Source organism: Cyrtonyx montezumae, unplaced genomic scaffold, assembly GCF_038088225.1.
Source record: "Cyrtonyx montezumae isolate F1298 unplaced genomic scaffold, pur_monq_1.0 scaffold_4, whole genome shotgun sequence".
In the NCBI taxonomy this organism is placed as follows: domain Eukaryota; kingdom Metazoa; phylum Chordata; class Aves; order Galliformes; family Odontophoridae; genus Cyrtonyx; species Cyrtonyx montezumae.
Window position 1 is genome coordinate 22283110 of NW_027072045.1, and position 23065 is coordinate 22306174.

Here is a 23065-nt window from a genome sequence, read left to right on the forward strand (position 1 = left end):
TACAGATCAATTCAGTAGTTCAGATCACTGTCTAACAACTCATTCCTTAGGTTTGTAATTAAACAGGTCCAGGACAGGACAAAGGCAAGGGGAAAAAAACAAACGAGAGATACTACTTAATAAATAACCTGTAAAGCTTTTGATAATTATGGTACACTGAACAAAATAGAGACAAAGCAGAAGAAGAAAGGTAGCGGTGCTTTTCTCTCTGCCAAGAAGCCTGTCTCCTGAAGAGTGAGATTTCTCAGTTGCACTCCCATTGGCCTTGCTTGGCTGCCAGCTCTGAGCAGGTGCTTTACGCCAGCATTTAACTAGATCTAATGTGAAGGAAAGCAAGCTGTTCTTTCTTCATCTGCTTTGTAAATGCTGTTTCTTGTTAAAACTAGCTCCACTTCTTTCGGAGTGGGTTGTGTTTTGGTGTTGTGGTGTATGGGCTGGAGCTTTTAGCACATACTCTTTAGGGTTGTGTCACTAAAGCTGTGTCCTGCCTGCAGCTGCAGAAAGGTGCCTTGGGCACCAGCTGTGCAGTGCTGTCAGTGGGACGCAGGGAAGGTGCATGCGCATTTGTACAGAGCTGCTGCTTGCCTCCACGCTGGAACTGAAGGTTCCTCCCATCCCATGTTTCCTTGTCACTTTTAATAGTTGTACTCCTGCCTGCTTGACAATCATAGACAAAGGATTGCTTGCCGCTTCTGGGGCTGACAGGGAGAGAGAACTGCTTTTCAAGTGTCCGAAACTTCGCAAGGTTTTGCAAAGTTTTGCTTCTTCAGGAGTGAAGGATGAGCCAGGAGCCCTGTGCCCCCTGCTGAGGCAGGAAGGCCGTGGATCATGGCACGTGGCTTTTTTCCTTCATGTGCACTGGGGATAATATAGGAATGAATTTGGGGTTCACAGCTGCCACCGCCTGAAGGTTGGGCTGACTCTTGAGATAGCTTGGTTTGCTGCTCTTCTGCCATCACCTCCAGTTCCCTGGAACTGCTTGCTTCAAGGCAGAGTTGAGTGTGTTTTTCTGTAACAGGCTTTGTTTCTAATGCTGTTAACAGCTCTGGTTCCCAACCTGTTTGTATATAGAGTGACGCATAGTTGAGCTATGAAGTACAACCACAGCAGCAGCCAGCTCTGCGTGGGATTTAGCTTGGAATGCTGCACTGTTTTCCCATGGAAGAAAGGAGCTGTGGCAGTCCAGTAGCAGCAGCATGCACTGACATCTGTGGTTATATTTTATGGCTCCAGGCTCTCCAAGCAAAACTGCGTAAACTCTTAAAGCATGAGAAGGGTGCTCTGTATAATTCTTATGTGCAAGAGTTGCTATGCTCACACTTCACCAGAGATCAAACAGTACAAAGCTGATGCTAAACGCCGTGACCAAAAGAGCATGCGAGATCAGTAGGAAGAGAAGGAAGTCACACGCCAGGATTTGGCAAGCACATCATCGTCCTCCAACAGAGAATTCTGTCAGTGTGCGCATAAGGGAGCTCTGCAGTCCCCAAGGGCTGTGCTCTGTCTGCACGCTGTGCCAGGCACAGCATCAGGTTTTGCAGACAGAATGATGGACACCCTTCCACGCTGTGGCAGTGAGAGACAGAATGAGATAGCAGCTATGAGGAAAGCATTCTGATTGTTGTGTGGCCACTTCTGTGTGTAGCCCAAAGCGCAGAAAGGCAAACCCTACTTCAGCATTCCCTATCAGCAGATGAGTTCTCCTACCACAGGGTTCAGACTTCATTAGTCTGAAGGTAGCAATCTCAATTTCCCTCAAAGGAGCAGAAGCTGCTTCTGAAAACAGGAGGGGGATGTACATCGGGGCAGCAAAAGGGATCCCAGGCTCGCAGGCTGTGTTTCCTGGGACTTAACTCAGGACTGAAAAAGGATGGGGGGTAGGTAATTCGTTTAGCTCAGCTGGGAGGGAGTGGATTAAGTGTCTGAGAAGACCTCATTCTTCATTACAAGACACCAGCCTAAAGCACTCAAACTCATTCAAGGAAAAGCTTTCTGATGGCTCTGTGAAGCTATGAAGCCCTGCACCTGCTATTTTGTCTTCCCTTTGTACTCGAGACCTGGATATGTGCTCAGGAGTTCCACGTGTGGCTGCTAAGAGAAGGTCTGGTCCATTGAGGAAAGAAGCTGGTGTGCTCATGCACCCACATAGGAAATTCCAGGTAACTGGGCTGAAAGGCTGCCAGCCCAGCTGCACGCTGTCACAGGATGTGATACGGTGCCACTTAAAGGAATGGGAAATCCTCAAAGAACCAAAATAGGCAACATTCAAAGAGAAGGAGAGTTCAAGAGCTAGAGAACCAGCTTTCAGTCGTGCAGCCAGACCCAGTACAGACACAGAAGAGGACTGAAGCATGTTAAAAACAAAACTCTTAGATCCTTCAATATTCAAGAGTAATAGGATCCCAGAGACACCATTTTGTCTGTGTTTCTTACAGCTCCTGAATAAAGGCCAGTGCTTTCCCCATACCAGCTACGTGTCCGTGGGCTTCTGTTCACTGTAGGGATGGCAGTTCAGTTCCCTGGGGTTCCTTGGCCTGGGCAGCTGACCCCAGTGCAGGTGGGGGCCAAGCAGCGAACCGAAGCACACAGCCACGGCTGGGGTGAGCGCAACAGCCACGCAGAAGTCACCCAGGAGAGTCTCAGCAGTTCTGTTAACCATCCCACAAAGAAGCCACACCACACGCTTTGGCTGCAATTATTTTAATGGAAAAGGCTAATTGATGTTTTACATAAATATCAACTAGTCATAAGTCAGTTGAATAAGTAAAGGAACACACACCCCCGAGGTTTAAAGGCTCATAACTGATAAGGTAGCACACGACGACTACAAGGAATTACAGGAGGTGGGCTGCACTTCAGTCATGAAGTTCAACTGCTAATCCAATCAGGCTATTACTGGAGTTAGTCACAGTACATCTTCCCATGCAACAAAGACACGTTCAAAGGAGAAAAGTGAACTTCAGAAACACCTCTCTGCTTTCAGTAGCAGTACAAAAGCCTCTCGTTAGTGGTCCACTGATGCTAAGCCTTTCTGGGGTCTGGTGTGAGGTGTGCAGAGTACCCCTCAGACTGAAAACAAATACACAGGTTGTATCAGAGAGCAGCGTGTGCACGCATACCAAGGTTGGATCCTGGTAATTTCTGCAGCACTGTAAGGAAGTGAAATCATTTTCACTCTGAGGCAGGTTTCAGCCATGGGGAAAAGGGGAGGCTTTTTAAGTCACTAAGGTTGTGAAGCGAATGGAAGCTGCAGCAGGAACGATGCAACTTCAGTTTTTCATGCAATCTGACAGGTGTGCCCCACATTTCCATCCATCCTATGAACTCAAAATATAAAATACCTTATGAGCTGTATGTCCATGGCAATAGCAAGCAAAACTCTTGCAACCCTCATTTCCATACTCAGAACGGTAAGAAATTTCACGGCTAAAACATTAAAATTGATGGAGGGATCTGCAGTTTGCCAAGCCAAGTGTTTCCCAATTAAAAAGAAAATCCAATCTGAAGGGAAGGAATTTAATTCCCCAAATATGACCTTGAAATGCCACCTGGCTGGGATGCCTGCTTTCCAGCAGCTTAGTCAATGAAAGACCAAAGTCTGTCCTGTCCTCTAAAGGGCTCAAAAAGCTACACGAAAAGTTTCATGTCCAAACTATGCCACGAACTCTTCTGTCAGCACCAGGTTCCTCAACAGGCATTTCTCAAAATTTAAGACTACGCATACTCAGCTGTGACACACACCAATATCAGATGCCAAAGAAACCTTCACACTTAGCAACTGCTCAATTAAAAACAATTAATTCCAAGTACAGTCTACGCTACCTCGCAACCCCAGTGAGCTAGAATCCAACTCAGAGATGTAGCAGCTGAATGTAAATGCAACGTTTCTGAAGTGGATGGCAAAGGTGGGTGATTCACAGCACCACAGAGATTTTGCACTGGTTTCAGTATACTTCAAGTGAGAACCCATTCAAGAAGATTCAGGTAATCCCGTTACAGATAGGAATTTACTAACACCTCTATATGTCAGATTGCTTATGCTCAGTGGGGATACGGTTCAAAATTAATCATAACAAAAAGATGTATTTTGCACCATAACTCTGTTATATGAATATTTCTTTTGTCATTAACAATTTCAGGAGAGAAAGCAGACTGCCACACACCACCACAGAAACTCAGCTGGCTGCGTCACTCACTGTGATGTGAGACTCGTCAGCAGGAAGGGGACAACTGCAGTGCCTCCAGCTCTTCACATCTAAACAAGTTTAAAACAGGGTTATTCTTTGTGATCTGTGATAAACAGAAGGAAGCACTTTTGGACAAAAGCATTTGTAAGACATGGGGAAAACCTCTACTAAAACAGTTGCCAGAACTGAGTATCTTGCCTTCTAGGGTCTGATGCACACCTGCTAAGAACACCTTCCTTGAATTCCAAAACCAGTTATAGTTATTTTGACAGTGAGGATAAGCACAAGGTCAAGTGTAAATATGTAACCAAAATAAGAACTTGCCTAGGCGTTTAAATATTAACTGCATGTTTTAGTCACAATAGAAGTTACCAAGCTTTCATCAAATGTCAATCAATGTAACTGTTTTACTCAAGAATGTAAGCTATTCCCTTCCTGGCTCAGAATCGAGAGAAGAGGAGGAATAATGAAAACAGGAAGACCCAAGCAGCTCAGATGGTATGGGGCAGGAAATCTCAGTGCTGTTAGACATCACTTTTGGAGAACTCTGAAGACAAAACCTACTGCCTCTTCTTTTCTGTTACACCTCAGTTACATTTAGGTGTGGATATCCTCATGCACCCTGTGTGTCCTACCTGAAGAGTGGTGCGATACAGCCATTTCTCATTATCTCCACTGAGTTTCATACAGGCAAAAAGGTCACAGACTGTAGGAAGGCCAAACTCCTGGAAAAGAAGTTGCCTTAATTAGAGACGGTTCAACATCCTGATGCATCTTCAAAGCCTGTCAGGTGTTCATAAATTAAAAAAAAACAACTGCATCCCGAGTCTCTAACATGAAGTCGACTTGTGTGTAAAAATTAACTCCTGCTGTCTCAGTTTACTGAGATAACTAAGTAATAATCACTAAAGACACTAAGAGCTACAAACCCTACAAGTTATCAGCCAGCGTTATCCAAAAGAGTTATGAATTCAGAAGAGAAGGCATTTAAGTTGTTAAACAAACGACCTATTGGCTTAAAACACAGCAGTAACAAATACTTATGAAAACGCTTACTTGTGCTTTCTTGTGTAGGAGCCATTTATCTTCCACTGGAGGCGGGTTATCATTTTCTAGGCTGTTCGAAGCCAACACCCAACTGTTTACATTCAAGGGGAGGTGGAATGGAGCCAGGAGGCCCACAAAGGGACTTCCGGAACTACTATTTACTTTCTCTCTGCTTGCCTTTTCATCCACACTTCCTGCTTTGTGCTCAGACTTGGCTAGCCAGCTTGTCAGAGGCCTTTCAAGCAGTGCTTTCACAGGTTCTGCTATCTCTGCTGAATAATCCACTTTCTCAGCACTAACAGGTTCCCCCGAGAGCTGCTGCGAAGGGTTAAGCCAGGAACTGACAAGAGACTTCGTCTTCTCATGCTCTGGGTTTGGTACAGTTTTCTGGCTTACTGGAACTCTATTTTTATCCTTCCCTTCTTTCTTCAGGAGCCACTTACATAGAGCCTCTTTTCCACAGTTTTCGTCACACACGCATTCTGAGAAGCTGGTACACAGCTCGTTGGCTTTGCACACGTCTTCCATTTTAAAAGGGGCCTGTGGGTGCTGGAGGAGCCAGGCGTTCACAGCAGATGTAGCGGGTAACTTCTTTCCATCAAGATGCTCGTTCAGGCACTTCAGATTTCCCAGGTTCTCAATTTCCACACTTTTGATCTGGCTGCCACGACAACTGGTACATGTTTCAGCTCTGAGGAGCCAATCACTGAAATTAAATTCTTCCCTAAAAGGTTTAAATTCATACTTCCATTTCTCATCCAAAGCGCCACCTCCGTTTTCCACACCAGGTGTGAGCAGCCAGTCAGAAAGGTCCACCTCTTCTTGCTCAAGGGATTCCAATTCCTCCACCTTTTTTTCCATGGAAAAGCTGTAAGTCAAGGTGGAGTCCTTGTGACTAGGGGAATCCATCTTCCCAGCAACATCATGCTGCTGACTGCGCAGGAGCCAGTTTTCCAAATCCTTCAAATTTCCCCAGGCTTTCTCGAAATAACAGACTTTGGAAGAGCTTAAATCCTAGTAAAGACACAATGGAATACCGTTACTGACACTAAAAAACAATGTTTCAGTAACTGCATAGTCCTAGCTTCAAATATTCTGCTAAGTCCAAACTAGAGCATGAGGCAGAATGAAGAAAACTACAGCAGATTTAAGTTCCACCATATTCTACCTGCAATCATTCTCTCCTTACAAGGTTAGTGCATGAACAACATACCTGGCTGGGTTCTGACACATGTTTCTGGGTAACCCATTCCTCAAGATTGGTGCTGGGAATATACGGAGCCTGGCAAACATCCACAGGTCTGCTTCCAAGCAACCAGTCAGCGAGCGAGGCACCCACTGTCCCACATGAGGTTTTCTGCTGATAAAAAAACATTGCTGGTTATCAAGTTGCTCAATTGCTGAAGCAAAAATGAACACTCAGTTCACATCAATTTCCTGAATCAGTATAGAAAGAAGCCTAGTACAGAAAGAAAGAACCTAGTTAGAAAAAAACATATCTTCAGTCATCTGCGTGACTTCAAGCCACGGCACCCACTGTTCTGTGGTATGAGACTGTTTAGAGAGCAAAAGACAACCAAGGGAAGTGACAGCTTCTACAGTGTGTCGTCTTGTTTCTGTGCAGGGCCCAGCATCTTATTTCCCGTGAACTCCTGGATTAAAACAAATTACACAGCTCCCAGTTCTGACCTGACAATATAAAGGACCGTTCATTTAAGACATTCTGGCTGACAGTCCAACTCCATCTTCACTTCCATACTCTCTTCTTGCTCTATTCTTGGAGCAGTTAGAACATCAGATCACCAATGCTGACCACAGCAGCTGCTACTGGCCACTCAAATATCTTAAACAGAAGCCACTCCTCAAGCAGGCTAACATACTGTGAAGAAGCTCTCCCTTTACCACTGATACAGCTAAACATTAACAGATACAAGTACTGATCTTACCTGCTCACAGTTCATCAGGGCACAGTTCTGCCCTGGGAACCAAGGAGAAGTACTCTCTCTCTCTGAGGTTTGCTACATGGAGAGAAAAGTAAAATTCAGTTTAAATCTCAATTTTTTTTTGGTTTCTAAGATGAATTCTGCGGTAGAGAAGAAGCAAAGCGCAGTTACAATTGATCAGCTCTTTATAGCCAGCAGTTTTCAACATTCAGAAACACAATAAAGACTCGCTATAAAAACACTAGTTCCATTTCTCTGCCTTTAAGAAAACTATCTCCAGCAATATAGAAGATACACTGCTTACATAAGAATCCCAAAACACTTCCACATCTTAGGTATCTTTCTGCAATTAAAGATTTTCTTTAGATGCTCACAGTTAACATTAATTTTTCAGTTGCTGGAAAAGAATAAGAATACAACCAAAGTAACACAATATATAACTAGATCCAGTCAAAATCGGAGCTAAGTGCAATAATCAATGAACCACTAAACAAGCAGAACTATGTGACTGGTGCACGAGATTCATTCAGGCTCTAACTAGAAATGCACACACTTTAAGTACTGCAATCCAGTGAAGTCTCCATGCTTACCATTGTTTTGATTGAGCCAAATGAGGTAATAGCCTGGCGAAGGTTAGACGCGTCAGCCTCAAAATTCAGAACAGAGGACTCCTCTGGTTTAAGAGTAAGGCTTTCCAGTCTGAAAGAGTAAGGTGATAGTTACAGGCTTTTTTCTTTTCTTCTAATTGTGATCTTCTACACCTGTCCTGTTTTGGGAACTGTCTTGGCACTAATTAACAAAAATGAAAGACTTTTACTGCTTGTACAAAAACGAGGAGATGCAAATTCATAAATGAGAGCATAAGTAGCCAGCCAAAGACAAGTCTTTCCTTCTAACTTCAACTGCCATCAACAATTAAAATCTGAAGTAATCTACATAAATGAGTACACCTACTGCTTTTTACGGTCTTGCTTTGTTTTTGCTCTCTTCTAATCTAAAGTGAAGATGAGAGGAATTATATTTCAGAGATCTTACCCCTAAGGACTATTTAAACACAGAAACAGTGACTCATGTTTATTATTAGTTCTTCTAGAATCACAAATGGGGCTAAACTCTTAAGTCAAAATAATTACCAATTGTGTTAGTTTGCATTGTAATGTATATTTACCTCTCCAAGCAAACTGAAATCTGGTTTGCAAGTTCTTTACTGTAGGAGTGTTCCAGCTGATGAATAAGGCAATTGAACTGTCCCAAGTACTGCATGGAAGACAAAACACTCATTATTGTTTAGGCTTTCAGGTTAAAACTGAGAAAATAATTGCAAAAATACAGTTTATTTTAAAATCCCAGAGCACGACAGCCACCGTGCAACCACATCTCACCCAGTAGAGCTGCTGAGCTTGCTGCTGCAATGCCTCCTCCTTCAGCTGCTGAATGAGATCTACCTGCTCCAACAGCCACACCTCCCGGCTGCGCAGGCACTCCAGCTGGCGACTGATATGGCTGTGAATCTTGGCTTTAACCTGCAAGGTAACGTTTCCCATTTTCATTAGAACTGTCAAACAGAACGAACAAGCACATGCCGAGCAGATTACAAAATAAGGTTGCTCAGTCAGAAGTGGTTATTTTTGTACCAATTTATTCCTCAAGCTCTCAACCACAGTAACCCACAAGGCTGCATGACTCACAAGTCAGTGAAAGTCTCCAGGCTGCTTCTAAAGGATTATCAAATAGCGTTATTTGCAGCATCTGTCTACTCAGATCCTTCAGCCAAAAGCTTTAGAAAATCCTGCATGCCTAGGCTAGCAGGGCAGAACAACTTCACCCAAAGCATGCCTACATTACACGCCAAGATACTCGCCCATCCCTTGGAAAACTTCAGCCCATCCTCCAAACAGGAAATACTCTGGAACAACTTAAACTATCAGTGAGGTCATGTTAGTTATTAAAGCATCTTTAATGAATGAAAATTTACCTCTCGCCAGTTCTCTTTGATCTGTTGCTCGGCTTTGACAATCCCAGACACAGCTGTTTCCAAGTCCTTCTTCGCCTGAAGGCACTTTGCCAGCATCTCACTGCTGCAAGAGCTTCTATTTCTGTCTTGTGGCAGACTCATTCTTAGCTTTAGTCCCTAAAGCACAATAAAAATCCTTAGAAATTTTTTACTCTTCCTTAAGAGAAGAGCATCATACGAAGAACCATCTGCACTGCTTCACTATTAAAGGGAACAACAAAGGCCTGAGACCCCACAGCGACAAAGTTTTCTGAGTGTGGACGAAGCTCTCTCCGAGAGCAACAGCAGACTCTGGAATGACCCGGAATTTATGCAACCACAGGAAAACCAGCAGATGTTTGACAACAGGTTCAACCGCAGCAGCTTAGGCAATCCTCCCCACTGCTCACATGCCCCCGTGTGAGCATTTCTGCCTAGCCAGCAAACTGCAGCCGCCGGGAGCTGATGGGGGCAAGGCTCAGCAGACCTGCTGGGGTGGGGAGGAACAGCCTGGCAAGGCTATGAATACTGCTTCTGTCCTTGCACTTCACAGCCCGGCCCATTCACAGACCCTGTCCTACAGGGTTTCATGCCCTCCATCCCCATTCAACACATAGAAATGCAAAGCATCGCAGTCCTCTGGGGAATGCAGTTCTTCTCTTCTGAGACAGGTACACCCAGAACTATTGATGATCCACGCAGCTAGAGCATTAACTCTTTAATTCCCAATACACTACAGGATGGTATGATGTGGAGTATCAATAATATAACACAAATCACAAAACCCTGAGATTCCACTAATATTCTCCCCACAACATCCCTGATTTTCATTTCTTGCTTTAAAATCAGCTGCCTGTGCAGCCTGTGGCATCCTGAGAGACGTCCTTTAAACGCAGCCTGACTATTCTTGGGCTTCTCACTTTATTTTTCCACCCTTGCAGGCACCACAGTGCACTTTTCAGTTCCCCAAAGCAACCAACCAACTCAGCTGTCTCTTAGCCCTCCCGCCCAGGAGCCATCTTACCAAACGCGCCAAACCACAGCATCACAGAGCAGCTTGGGCTGGAAGGGACCTCGAGGGCCATGAAGGCCCACAACTGCTAGCTCAAGTGCTACATCAGCTTAGCCAGGAACGCACGTAAAAGCCAGCTGTGCGATGTGCAGCCTGCAGGACAGCCGCGCGGCCCTGAGTACAGCGCAGGTCCGCGTCGCCCCACGCTCGGTACCGGCGGCGAGCAGAGGGGATGCGCAACAAAGCCGCCGCTTCTCCCCTCTCTCGATCGATAGGCTCTGCCCGCACGGCTCCATCCGCCATTTCCACGCGGAACGGCTGCACCCCGCGCTGCCGCACGCCCCGCCTTTCCGAGCGCGAGAGGCGCCGTAAGGAGCGGAAACCGCAAAGCGTCCGTCGGACAACGGCACCGCGTCCCGAGGACCCGCGCGGCGCTGCCCGGAGCGGCCCCACTCACCGTGCGCTCCCGCAGCTGCCGGCGCGGCGCAATGCACTCAACCCAGCGAGGCCGCGAGATCAACATCAGCTCTCGCGAGAGCGCCGCCCAGGGCGCCGCCCCGCGGCACGGAGGAATGGGCTGCGCCGTGGGGGCGGAGCGCCGCGGGAATACGGAGCGGGGGCGGCGAAGGCGGGAGCGGGTGAGGGGGTCCGGGCGGCCTGGAGAGCGCAGGGCTGCAGCGCTGAAAAACTGCCGTAAAGGCTGTGCGTGCTGGTGATCGGCTCGCCAAGGCCAGGGGTGGGAGTGAGTTGCTGAACAACAGAAAGGCATCGTGCAGTCAAAACTGGTCTTTTCTTATTCAGAACCACTTCTTTTTTCTAAGATCCTTTCTAAAGAAAACGGATACAGCAGCACGGTTGCAAATTAACCCATGGCTCTCTTAGTGTTAATGATGAAAAATCATAACGTTAGCAAACGCAGATGACCAGGAAAGAAAAAAAAAAGGAAGAAATGAGCAACATAAAGCTTAATGGCGACTTAACATACATCCTCTTCTAACACTGGATTCTTTGAGGCATTTGTAGGGTTTTCCAAACAGCACAGTCACAAGGCAGCATTAAACTTCTGTGCATGCAGGGATTACAGCCCAGTGCCAGTGTGGGGTGAAGAAACCCACAGCACAGCCAGTGCCAGCAGCAGGGCAAGTAAATTAACCTGCAACCTTTGCCAAGAACAAAAAGAGGAGAAGGGACTGACTTTCCATGCATGTGTCATCACTGAGGGTGATGTGTGTGTGGCAGGGGAAGCCCAGTAACGCCTGTTCCTGCTGTCAGGGCAGCGCAGGTCAGATCACAGCACCCAGGCCCATACGGTTCTGCCTGCTCAGCACACAACAAAAAGCTGTTTGTCAGCAGTTTTGCTCTGGAAGGCACAAATAAATGGGTATTTCAAAGAAATGGGTATTTCTGCAAGGTTCATTGCACAGGGAGCTGCAAACATATCTCTGCTTTACAGTTATAATTGTAGGAGCAGGAACCAGAAAACAAAGGGGAGACAGAGTGGTGCCAGGCAGTGTGCCAGCCGCCGAGCGCCAGGTGGAGCTCAGAGATGTGCTCCAGGCAGCAGCAGCCCTGTGCTCTCATTGATGGGAGGCTCTCGACCCAGATTTGCTTAATGACACTACCTTCACTGCATACAGGACAAATCCCTCCTTCGCTATTCTGCTGAGCCACGTACATGGCATTGTCATGAGCTCCAGCAGGGAAGCTGGAGGTGGTCAGCACAGGATGGATGTTTGCACTGTCATTTCCTTTGTAGGTTCTCTGTGCTTTCTGAGATTCCTTCTCATGCTGAGTGGCGTAGCCATCTTATGTTGAAAGAGTGATAATAAGATAGATGATATCTGTTTAGGTCACACATTAGATAGGATTAATGCTTCTAAAGACTTTCAAGCTACAGCTTAGTGCTCTGCAATCTGAACACATTGGCCCTTGCACATGTGATGGCTGCCAGAGAGACCTGGCATTTCCAGAGAGATGGAAGCAGACACTCAAGTGACCACCTAAAAGATATGCACCCATTCCATTCTCTGACGCAGGCCAGCCATGAGAGACTGAGTCCTGTGCTGGGACTCCACATAGTTGAGCCACTCTCCAGCACCTTTCCTCTGTGCAAAGCAGCTTCTGGAAGAAGACACGACTCAGCAGCACTGAGAGGCGTGCTCAGTTTAGCTTGCAAAGGTGAAAAAGGAGCACATCCACATTTATACTGGGCAGAACTTTTGGCTGCAAGTTTCTTTTTGAATGAGAAAAGGAACAACATTGCTGCTAACCCACATGACTTACCCATCTTTTGCCCTTAATAAACCACATGGCCATCTAGAACCAGCCTCTTCAGAGGGGCAGGAGAGTGGGATGCCCCAGACTCCAAGCTCACTGCGAACTACCCATGCCCCATCCCTCAGCCTGTGTGCAGCACTTGCAGAACAAGCAGGCTGGGGCTCTACCCAGAAGCTCACAGGTATTAGTCTCCTTATTTGCAGAGGGTCAGCTAGATCTTGTGACCTATTTAAATAACAAGGCTTTGGAAGGAAGCTCAGTAGGCATGCTGTGTTCATCATTACAGTTCTGAATAGAGCAAAAAGAAAGCTCAGACACCAACATTCTTCTTAGAGTTCTAAGGTCTCCTAAAAGGGGAAGACACAACTGACCAATGCAGCAAGTTATACCTGGTTATTTAACTGGTCTGGTGGGAGTTGATTAGAATGACTAATTTCCATCTCAAATCCACATGCTGCCAACCCTCTATCTTGCTAATTAACAGTATTACTTAGCACTAATAGAGTGCTTTCATTTTCCAGGGGCTTAAGAAGACAAATTAATCACCTCAGCATGTCTGAAAGGAACAGATGGCAATGAAGTATTATCGTTGCGATTTCACAGTAGGAAAAGCCCCCCCCAAAGAGGGAGCTGACGGTGTCCAGAGGGCACCTGGTCCTGCTACATGTCTGAGGGCAAGAGTCCCATCTTGTCTTCTGCTCAGGAGTTCTGCTCTATTCCAACCTCATCACACACTGCTTTTTCTAACCAAAGCTACACTGTTTATATTATTCATTTTTTAATAAGGAGTAACATCCTTCCAGAAGGCCTCTTACCTCAGCATGTCTCCAGACAGGTCATTACTGCTTTGGATTTAAAAGACTAAATGTCTATCCAATAATGCAATTAGCCCAGCTTGCCATTATTTCTTAGCAGAGAAGTGATCAGGAAGAAATACATTACCCGATCTGTACAGTGCAGATGTCTTTTTTCCTCTGAAAAAAGCAGTTACCTCTGAGCACAGAACATGTGATTGCATTTTCCTCCCACTCACGCCAGTAGTATCAGAGGACCACGTGCAGCATCATTCAAAGGAGCTTTTTGGCTCAACAGAGCAGCAAACCATTTCTTAAGCTATGCCTGGAAGTGAAGCTTATTCTAGGACAGGCATTCCTAAAGAAACAAAGAAAAAAAAGGGTGAGATCAGGATTTAGGCTGCAGGAACTGAAAGGTCTCTTCCAGCAGCATGAAGCCAAAGGAAGATTGGTTCTTTCCAGAGATAAACATATAAATAAATACAATGAATTAAGAATTGACATGACTGACTAAGCAACTCTTTCATGTTGTTGTTGTTGTTTGACTTAACTTGAGGAGGTTTTTATTTAAAATATAGAGAAAATAATCTCAGGAAAATAATACACTCTGATTTTACTCTTTCTTGACAAGTATCCCACTCAGTTATAAATCTACTGCAAATTCTCCTTCTACTTTATTTATATTTCAAAATAAAATGTAATAGATTTGGATTTTCATAAGTTAGAAACCATTCAAAAACAGAGATACAGTTGTCACATTTACAAGAGAAACACTTGAACAGAGGTCTAACACAAAGAATAATTACTGTACAATCAGACTATTTATATTTGGAAAAAAAAAAACCCACAGTGGATCCAAATTCCTCTTAAGAGGCATCCATATCCATCGCAAGAATAAAACATTTTATCCATGTAGTTAACATTCCGATGAGCAGTACTTGTTCTAAATCTCCACTAACAAGTCTTGCATTTAATAATTTTCAAAGGCATAGAAAATCCTTAGATACAAACTATTTTTGTTACCAACAAAAATCATTCAGTTCAAACAGAGTACTGAAGTTTTTCACTGGGATTTTTTTTTCATTGTTTTTTGGGAAAGAGGAAATCTTGAAGCTGCCCATGTGACCAAGGCACTCAGAAGGAACAATCTTAGTTTTAGCTGTACTTTGGTAAAGAGAAAGTCTCACTTTCAGCAGACAGCTGACATCAGAGCAGACAGGGAACACGAGACAGGCGAAGATTAGATGCAAGCTGTTCTCTGTGCTTATGCCACAACAAAACAGCCATTGCTCAGGATAGATACACACAAAAAGAACTTGAAGGAAATTATTTTTGATATAAGAAAACCCAAACCACTTAGGATTTGTAGAGTATGATGTGACAGATTAATATGAACAGCTATTGTTTCAGAAAACAAGCATTCAGTAATTCACATAACATGAGTCATCTTTGGTAATCCTTTACACGTGTTAGTTGTGGTAAACATCACATCCATACTTTCAGATTGTAATTCATCATAGCTACATGAAGATTGCAGGAGCATCCTCCAACTGCACACCGGCTTGTAAAAGGATGAGTTCTGGCTAGTAATACTGAAATTACATGGCAGAGTTGTGTAGCAGAAGTTACAATTATTTGTAATATAAAATGACAACCTAGTGTAATACTATCTACAGCTCAAGTGGGTTTATAGTCAGCATTAGCAGAAATCAACAGCAGAATGAACTCCAAAACTTAGGGAGTAGGGTGGGAAGCTAAGAATTTTGATTAAAGCATCTTTTTTCTAACTTTGTTTCTTAACCCTAAATTGTGAAAATACTGAAAAATTCAACATTTTAAAAAAGATGCATCATTTAGAAAATAAGTCTTACTCCTTAACATAGTGTAAAACTATCATAGAAGAATTAGAGTGCTACATTAAATACAGTCAACAATCAGACAGCATGACGAAGATACAACTGTATGTCCTTTCCTACGGAGCCCAACTGTGGGTTTTTCCATGCTTTGCTTTTTGATGGCCACTGAACTTTTTCCACTTATCCATAAGTGGACTGTCCATATGTACTGCGTTAACGCTTTAGAGACAGCATTTATTTACAACTGAGTAAAACAAACAGACAAATTCCCACATGGCTGTGGCTGTCCTTCCTATGGAGAGAGCTATGCTCACTCCACTGCAGTACTTGAACGAGCACAACAGCTCGGATATCTCAGAGAATGCATCATTGTTCTGAACGGCCTTTTCTTCCCCATTTTGTCAGAGAGTGGCTCCTTGTTGAGAGGATCCTCATTACTTTTCCCAGCTTGTTCAACAGGTTCTGTCTGGAATTGTTCTATTTGAATCTCAAGATGTTTTTGAATGGCTAAACCAAGGACTTCTGGATCCACTGATGCCCCATAGACTTCCCACGTCATTCCTTCATCATCCCATCTCACTTCCCGCACTGGAGACTTGGGGGCCTCCAAATCTTGCTCCAGGTTCACCTCTGGGAACACGTGTGAGTGACCTTCTGCTGCAGCTGCTGGGCTTGTTGCAACAGATTTGCATTCCATGGTTGGAAGAGTTTGTACCTCGGCATCTCTACGCTCGAGAGCCGGTTTCAGTCCCTTGGTTAAATCATTTGCAGAGGTCATAGTCCACATATCCTTTGTTTTCATTACCGTGTCTGTAGTTTGCTGGCTACTAAAAGCAATGCAAGCAGCCTGTGTTTCTGGAGAAGCTCTCTCCTGTTGAGTGCAGTGTTGAGTATGTTGTAGTTGCTCTCCAGGAACACTGCAACATTTCAGGACTCTCTTGGCATCCAGACCTGATTCACTTACTGAAGACACAAGCTTAGGATAGGTCAGAATGTCTGAAGTGGGAAAGGAATGAAAACAGTCAGGAGCTGCTTGCTCTCTTCCTGACTCGCTAACAGAGCATACCAGTCGTGGAACAAGCTGTATAGATGGTATGGGCAAAGAATGGCAATAGGCAGGGACAGTGGCATCTACTTTCAAACAAGAATCCTGCCTTATATTACAGGGCACTGCAGAAGTGTTATGAACTGTCATCACCATTGGTGAATATGCAGAGTTTGAAAGATTACCATAAGTCAGACCACCATGAAGAATCCCAGTGGCTTGACTGAGCATTGTCCTGTTGGAGAAACCATTTCCAGGCATGTGGGGTCCTAGAACAGCACTGTGAAACCTTCCAGGATCTGTGTAAACAGCTGTATTATGTGGAATACCACCACTGTCAAAGCTATTTGTGGGTACTTTTTGGTCTATAGGTAGAGCTGGAAGGTGAGTCACAAGGTTTTGATAGTGAGGTGTATTTTCATTTATTTCTGATCCATATCTTTCTGTTTGCAAAGACATCCTCACCACTGATGGACCGTGCCTGCTGCTAGAAGAGGTAAGGCTGGAATCAGTAGCACTGCTTTCTGTGTGAGTAACATAACTCTGCTGTTTGCAACCACAGGTTAGGTCTGAGTGGCTTCTCTGGAGAGCAGCTCTTGGTTCATCCATTTTACCCATGCTCTGCTGGTGCTTATAGCAGGCTGAAGAAACATTGTCAACAGTACTGCTCTTTACACACATCTTAGTGTCACCCACTTCCCAGGATGCTGGGGACCGTTCAATGATAAGAAAATGGTTTGTAGACTTAGTTCTGCCCTGTGAATTGTTATCGGGTGACCGATCATTCGTGGTTTGGACCACTGATCCAAGTTCCATCAACCCAGACTGTGAGAAGGACCATCTAGGACTTGGCACAGTCCTAGCATCACTCTCATGTCCCAGGGTTTGGCAGACAGTGCTGCTGTGGCTTTTCTTAAGCTCCTGTTTGTTGCTTTGCCTTTCCAGACTTGAATGCCCAGCACAAATGAGACTCGACGAGCTCTTTGACAAGGGGTGACTGTTGACATTCAAGAGACCACAAGAAGAACTTAGTGCGTCCATGTGGGAGTGAGTGTGGAGCTGGTGGCTGTCAGCTGACATGGCAAAAGGGACAGATCTGCAATAAATGATGGGGGAGAAAAAGAAGCAATTTGAGAAATTAATATAAAAAAAGTTCTCCTTGGTTTCTACTTACTAACAATACTCATCTAAACAACATCAAGTACTATCTCTGCAGAATTTACTGGAGCCATTTTTGGGGACATAGAGATATCATGTAACTTAAGTAATAACAGATATATTTTTAAACAGGGTAGCTTTCCACCATGGCGTTTATCAGCCAACGATGTTAACATTTTTGTCAAAACACACACACAAAAAAAAAACTATTCAGTTCATAGTTGCTCAATGTCATTATTTCAGAAGTTACCCAATCACCACCAGAGTTTTCAAACATAAACAAGGTCTTAGAATCTAATCAATTGAACAAATTCTCCCTTTTTCCTTACACTTCCTGGGATGTTGGGTTTGAGTTTTGGATGTTTCTGCATGGGAGCCAGGAGTTAGACTCCATGACCTTTGTCAATCCTTTCTAACACAGGATATAATGCGACTCTATGACCTTTAACCACATTACTGCAGTTCTTTTTTCCTATTTGTAGTGCATGCAGTCACTGTTACTGTTGGAAAACATTTGTTTCTGCTGGCTGGCATAAGTTCATAAGTTCATAAGTTCATAAGGTTGGAAAGGACCTATAAGATCATCTAGTCCAACCATCCTCCTATCACTATCTCTACCCAACTACTAAATTAAGTCCTTTAGCACCTCATCTAAACGCTTCTTGAACAGCGCTAGGGATGGTGCCTCAACCACCTCCCTAGGCAGGCCATTCCAGTGCCTGACCACTCTTTCAGAAAAGAAATGCTTCCTCAGGTCTAATCTAAATCTTCCCCGGCGCAACTTGTGGCCATTCCCTCTCGTCCTGTCATTACTTATCAGGGAGAAGAGACCTACCCCCTCCTCACCACAACCCCCCTTCAGGAAGTGGTAGAGTGCAATAAGGTCTCCTCTGAGCCTCCTCTTCTCCAGACTGAACAATCCCAGCTCCCTCAGCCGCTCCTCATAAGACTTGTGCTCCAGGCCCCTCACCAGTTTTGTTGCCCTTCTCTGAACACGCTCCAGGGCCTCAATGTCCTTCTTGTAGTGAGGGGCCCAAAACTGAACACAGTACTCGAGGTGCGGCCGTACCAGAGCTGAGTACAGGGGGATGATCACCTCCCTGCTCCTGCTGGCTACACTATTTCTAATACAGGCCAGGATGCTGTTGGCCTTCTTAGCCACCTGGGCACACTGCCGGCTCATGTTGAGCCGAGCATCAACCAACACCCCCAGGTCCTTTTCCTCTTTACATTCTTCAAGCCATTCTGCCCCAAGCCTATAGCATTGCATGGGGTTATTGTGGCCAAAGTGCAGGACCCGGCACTTGGTCTTATTGAACCTCATCCCATTTAGCTCAGCCCAGCTGTTCAGCCTATCCAAATCCCTCTGAAGGGCCTCCCTACCCTCAGGCAGTTTGACACATCCTCCCAGCTTTGTGTCATCTGCAAACTTACTGAGCATACACTCAATTCCCTCGTCTAGGTCATCAATAAAGATATTAAACAAGATGGGCCCCAAAACTGACCCTTGGGGGACACCACTCGTTACAGGACGCCAGCTGGACTTAACTCCATTAACCACTACCCTCTGGGCACGGCCCTCCAGCCAGTTCTCCACCCAGAGAAGAGTGAACCTGTCCACACCACGGGCTGCCAGTTTCCTTAGGAGAATACTGTGGGAGACCGTGTCAAAGGCCTTGCTGAAGTCCAGGTAGACTACATCAACAGCCTTTCCCTCATCTACCTGTCTGGTCACCCAGTCATAGAAGGAGATGAGGTTGGACAAGCACGACCTGCCCTTGGTGAACCCGTGCTGGCTGGGTCTGATCCCTTTATTGCCATGCACGTGTCGTGTGATCTCCCTCAATATCATCTGTTCCATAACTTTCCCTGATACCGAGGTCAGGCTGACAGGCCTGTAGTTCCCCGGGTCTTCCTTACGGCCTTTCTTGAAGATGGGAGTCACATCGGCAAGCCTCCAATCTTGTGGGACCTCTCCAGATAACCAGGAATGCTGATAGATGGCAGAAAGTGGCTCGGCAATCACCTCTGCTAGCTCCCTCAGCACCCTTGGGTGGATCCCATCTGGCCCCATGGACTTGTGGCAGTTCAGATGGAGGAGAAGATCTCTGACCGTCTCTGCTTGAATCACAGGGGGTGCATTATGCACCCCGTCCCGGACTTCCAGGTCAGGGCAAGTACCATGTGGATAACTGTCCTGTCTATTAAAGACAGATGTGAAGAAGGCATTGAGAACCTCAGCCTTTTCCTTATCGTCTGTGGTTATATTGCCTGCCTCGTTGAGTAAAGGAGGGAAATTTTCCTTAGTTTTTCTCCTGCTGTTAATATATTTGTAAAAGGGTTTCCTGTTCTCCTTTACAGCAGTAGCCAGCCTAATTTCAAGCTGGGCTTTAGCATTTCTAATTTTCTGCCTGCAGATCTTGGCCAGTTCTCTGTAGTCACCCCAAGTAGCCTGACCCATCTTCCAGAGGACATAGACTCTCTTTTTCTCTCGGAGTCTCAACAAAAGATCCCGGTTCATCCACACTGGTCTTTTGCTCCTCCGGCTTGACTTACAGGACTCCGGGACTGCCTGCTCCTGTGCCTTTAAGATTTCCATCTTGAGGAGCATCCAGGCTTCCTGGACCCCTTTACCCTTCAGGAGCAAGTCCCAAGGGACCCTTGCAACAAGCGTCCTGAACAGGTCAAAGTCTGCCCTCTGGAAGTCCAAGGTAATAGTTTTGCTAGTCACCCTCTTGACGGCACCCAGAATAGCAAACTCCACCATTTCATGGTCACTCTGGCCAAGACAATCTCCAACCTTCACATCCCCTACTAGTCCTTCCCTGTTAGTGAAAAGTAGGTCAAGCAAGGCATCTCCCCTGGTAGGCTCTTGCACCAGCTGAGTCAGGAAGCAATCATCCACACATTCTAGAAATCTCAAGGACTGCTTCCTCTGCGCAGTATTGTATTTCCAGCATATATCAGGGAAGTTGAAGTCCCCCATGAGAACGAGTGCTGGCCATCGTGCAACATCTACGAGTTGTTTATAGAACATCTCATCTATTTCTTCATCCTGACTAGGTGGTCTATAACAGACCCCCACCACGATGTCACTCCTAAAGACTATCCCCCTGATCCTTATCCATAGACACTCTATTTTGTCATTTCCAACCACTAGTTCTTCAACATCAAAACACTCTTTGATATAGAGAGCTATGCCACCACCCTTTCTTCCCTGTCTATCCCTCCTGAAGAGCTTGTAGCCATCAATCCCAGTATTCCAGTCATGGGAGAGGTCCCACCATGTTTCTGTAATAGCTACAAGGTCATAGTTAGCCTGCCTCACAATGGCTTCAAGCTCTTCTTGTTTATTGCCCATGCTGCGTGCATTGGTATAGATGCACTTCAGCTGAGATATCTGCCTCACCCCTTTTTCCAGCACAGCCTCCTTAGGCTCTTTACTGGAGAGCCCTGTTTTATCCCCTTCCCCCGTCACAGCTAGTTTAAAGCTCTCTCAATGAGTCCAGCTAGCTCCTGTGCTAGGATTCGTTTCCCCCTTTGGGGTAGGTGTGTCCCATCAACAGATAACAGGCCAGGAGCCGAGTAAACTGTCCCATGGTCAAAAAACCCAAAGTGTCTATCTCTACACCAACCTCTCAGCCAGTTATTCATCACTTGTGTTTTCCTAGCCCATTCTGTGTCCTTCACCACCCCAGAAGGTATGGAAGCAAACACCACTTGTGCTCCCACCCCTTGAACTAATCGCCCTAATCCCCTAAAATCTCTTTTCATAGTTCGCAGACTTCTCTGAGATATTTCATTGCAGTCTGCCTGAACTACTAGTAATGGGTAGTAGTCGGTGGGGCGAATCAAGTCCGGGAGTCTTCTAGTAATGTCCCTGATTCGAGCCCCAGGGAGACAGCACACTTCCCTGCGGTTTGGGTCTGGTCTGCAAATGGGGCCTTCAGTTCCCTTTAGAAGGGAGCCACCCACTACGATCACCTTCCTTTCTTTCTTAGTAGCAGCAGTCTCAATGCACGGAGGTGACTGCTTTGCCATTGGTGACCTCCTGCGGGAATCTTCCTGCACTTCACCCCTTATCACCTCTTCAACTTCCAATGCTGCAAATCTATTGCTTAGGGGTATCTGGGGGCACTGGGGAGGCAGAGGGGGAGATCGCCCACGGCACCGAGCAGGGACTCTCTGCCAGCCCTCCCTATCCCTCAGATATCCCCCTTCTGCCCTACGGGGACAGGTCAGGGAGTCCACCAGAAACTGTGGGGGATCTCCCTGGTACCTTTCTCTCTGGCACTCTAGGGAGTTACTCCACCAGTCAATCTCCCGCTCACAGTCCCTGATGGCCCTCAGTCTCTCAACCTCCTCCTTCAATTCAACCACCATGTTAAGCAGATCTTCCACCTGCTCACACCTTGCACAGGAGAACTGCTTAGCACCCTCATCTAGTAGTAGCAGGCTCTGACACTCCTTGCAACCAGAGACCTGTGTAGCCACACTTCTAGGCAGACCTTCTGTCTGGGTCGCCACAGCCTTCTTAAGGCAAGCCCTCTGTCTTGTAGAGACCATGACAGAAAAAAATAAAAACAAAGAAACGAAAAAAATTGAGAGTAAATAAATAAATAATGGTTTATAATAATATATATATAGATATGAATTGTAATGTGATACTTCGCGGCCCTCCCTGAGCCCTTCAGGGATATACCCCTTCAGTCCTAATCAGCTGAGGAGTGTGGGCGAGGGCGCTGAAACCCTGGCAACGCTTATGCCTCGTTAACACCTACCTCGTTAACACCTGCGCCTCGTTAACGCTTCGTTAACCTCTCGCGGGAACAGCCGTTGGGACTGCCTGCTCTCACTCGGTTCCCGAGAGACTGGAACCTCCCGAAAACCCACCCTGTACCTCAATCAGCCACTGCAGCTCCGGCTGTGCCGACTCCAAAGCAGTTGATCACGAGGACTGAGCGGTACTTCCGGGTTCCGATCGTTTTAAATCCCCCGCCGTTTCCCTGGCAACGCCTACGCCACGTCAGCCTCTCGCGAGAGAGAGCTGCCGGGGTCTGCCGGGACTAGCTGCTCTCACTCGGTTCCCGAGAGACTGGAACCTCCCGAAAACCCACCCTGTACCTCAATCAGCCACTGCAGCTCCGGCTGTGCCGACTCCAAAGCAGTTGATCACGAGGACATATTATCCTTTTGATGCTTTTGTTAGCACTTCCAAATAAGAGAGGTTGTCATCCATTTTTGTTAATTAAAGTCTATCTTCCACTGATTGACTACTGACATTATTTTGGCATCAGCAGTCACAGAATACCTCAAGTTGGAAGGGACCCATAAGGATCATCAAGTCCAACTCCTGGCTCCACACGGCACCACCCAAACTCCAAACCCCACATCTGAGAACATTGTCCAAACACCCCTTGAACTCCAGCAGCTTGGTCTTCCAGTATTTGTATAGGAATCTATTTTAATACTCAAAACTATCCGTATTTATACACAGACATATATACCTATATTTATATATACCATTCCTAAGAGAACTTCTGTTGAACAAAAAAATCTTAACCATTCCTTCACTGCTTCAGATAAAGCTTCCAGGTCAAGTACTACTGGTTAAGATGCTGCACAGAAGTGCAGTGGAAGTCACAAGTTCTGTCAGATGTGCTCTGTAAACTCTGCTTCCCTAGCAGGACTTCTCCAGAAAACTTTTATGACTTTTTGTGAACTGTTCAGTAAATGAATGCATAGAGCAAGAC

At 45.7% G+C, this 23065-nt stretch overlaps 2 protein-coding genes across 4 annotated transcripts in view; both read right to left on the bottom strand.

Moving 5' to 3' along the window:
- Positions 1-4099: 4099 nt before the first annotated feature.
- Positions 4100-10697, bottom strand: NCOA4 (nuclear receptor coactivator 4). Of its 3 annotated transcripts, none has more exons than XM_065746795.1 (10): positions 10640-10697; positions 9153-9308; positions 8560-8700; positions 8346-8434; positions 7768-7876; positions 7181-7252; positions 6448-6591; positions 5244-6248; positions 4823-4912; positions 4100-4290 (listed from the first exon to the last, which is right to left on the bottom strand). In XM_065746795.1, exons 2-10 carry the CDS (start codon positions 9291-9293, stop codon positions 4213-4215), a joined length of 1869 nt encoding a protein of 622 aa, XP_065602867.1. In that variant the 5' UTR covers positions 9294-9308; positions 10640-10697; the 3' UTR covers positions 4100-4212. The 3 variants fall into 3 exon arrangements, with proteins under 3 accessions (XP_065602867.1, XP_065602868.1, XP_065602866.1); XM_065746796.1 differs by having other exon boundaries at positions 4100-4255; positions 6448-6594; XM_065746794.1 differs by having other exon boundaries at positions 6448-6594.
- A 4722-nt stretch (positions 10698-15419) lies between these two features.
- The window catches only part of GPRIN2 (G protein regulated inducer of neurite outgrowth 2), a 29816-nt gene continuing 22170 nt past the window's right edge, over positions 15420-23065 (bottom strand). Inside the window, exon 2 of the mRNA XM_065746799.1 lies at positions 15420-17250. Within this exon, the coding sequence (XP_065602871.1) occupies positions 15420-17234 (1815 nt within the window). The 5' untranslated portion in view covers positions 17235-17250. The remainder of the gene's footprint in view (positions 17251-23065) is intronic.

Coding starts and splice junctions, on each gene's coding strand:
- NCOA4 (XM_065746794.1), bottom strand. CDS start 9,293: ATGAGTCTGCCACAAGACAGAAATAGAAGCTCTTGCAGCAGTGAGATG. Junction 8,435..8,559: donor AAGCTCAGCAGCTCTACTGG/GTGAGATGTGGT, acceptor TCTTCCATGCAG/TACTTGGGACAGTTCAATTG. Junction 6,249..6,447: donor ATGTGTCAGAACCCAGCCAG/GTATGTTGTTCA, acceptor TGTCTTTACTAG/GATTTAAGCTCTTCCAAAGT.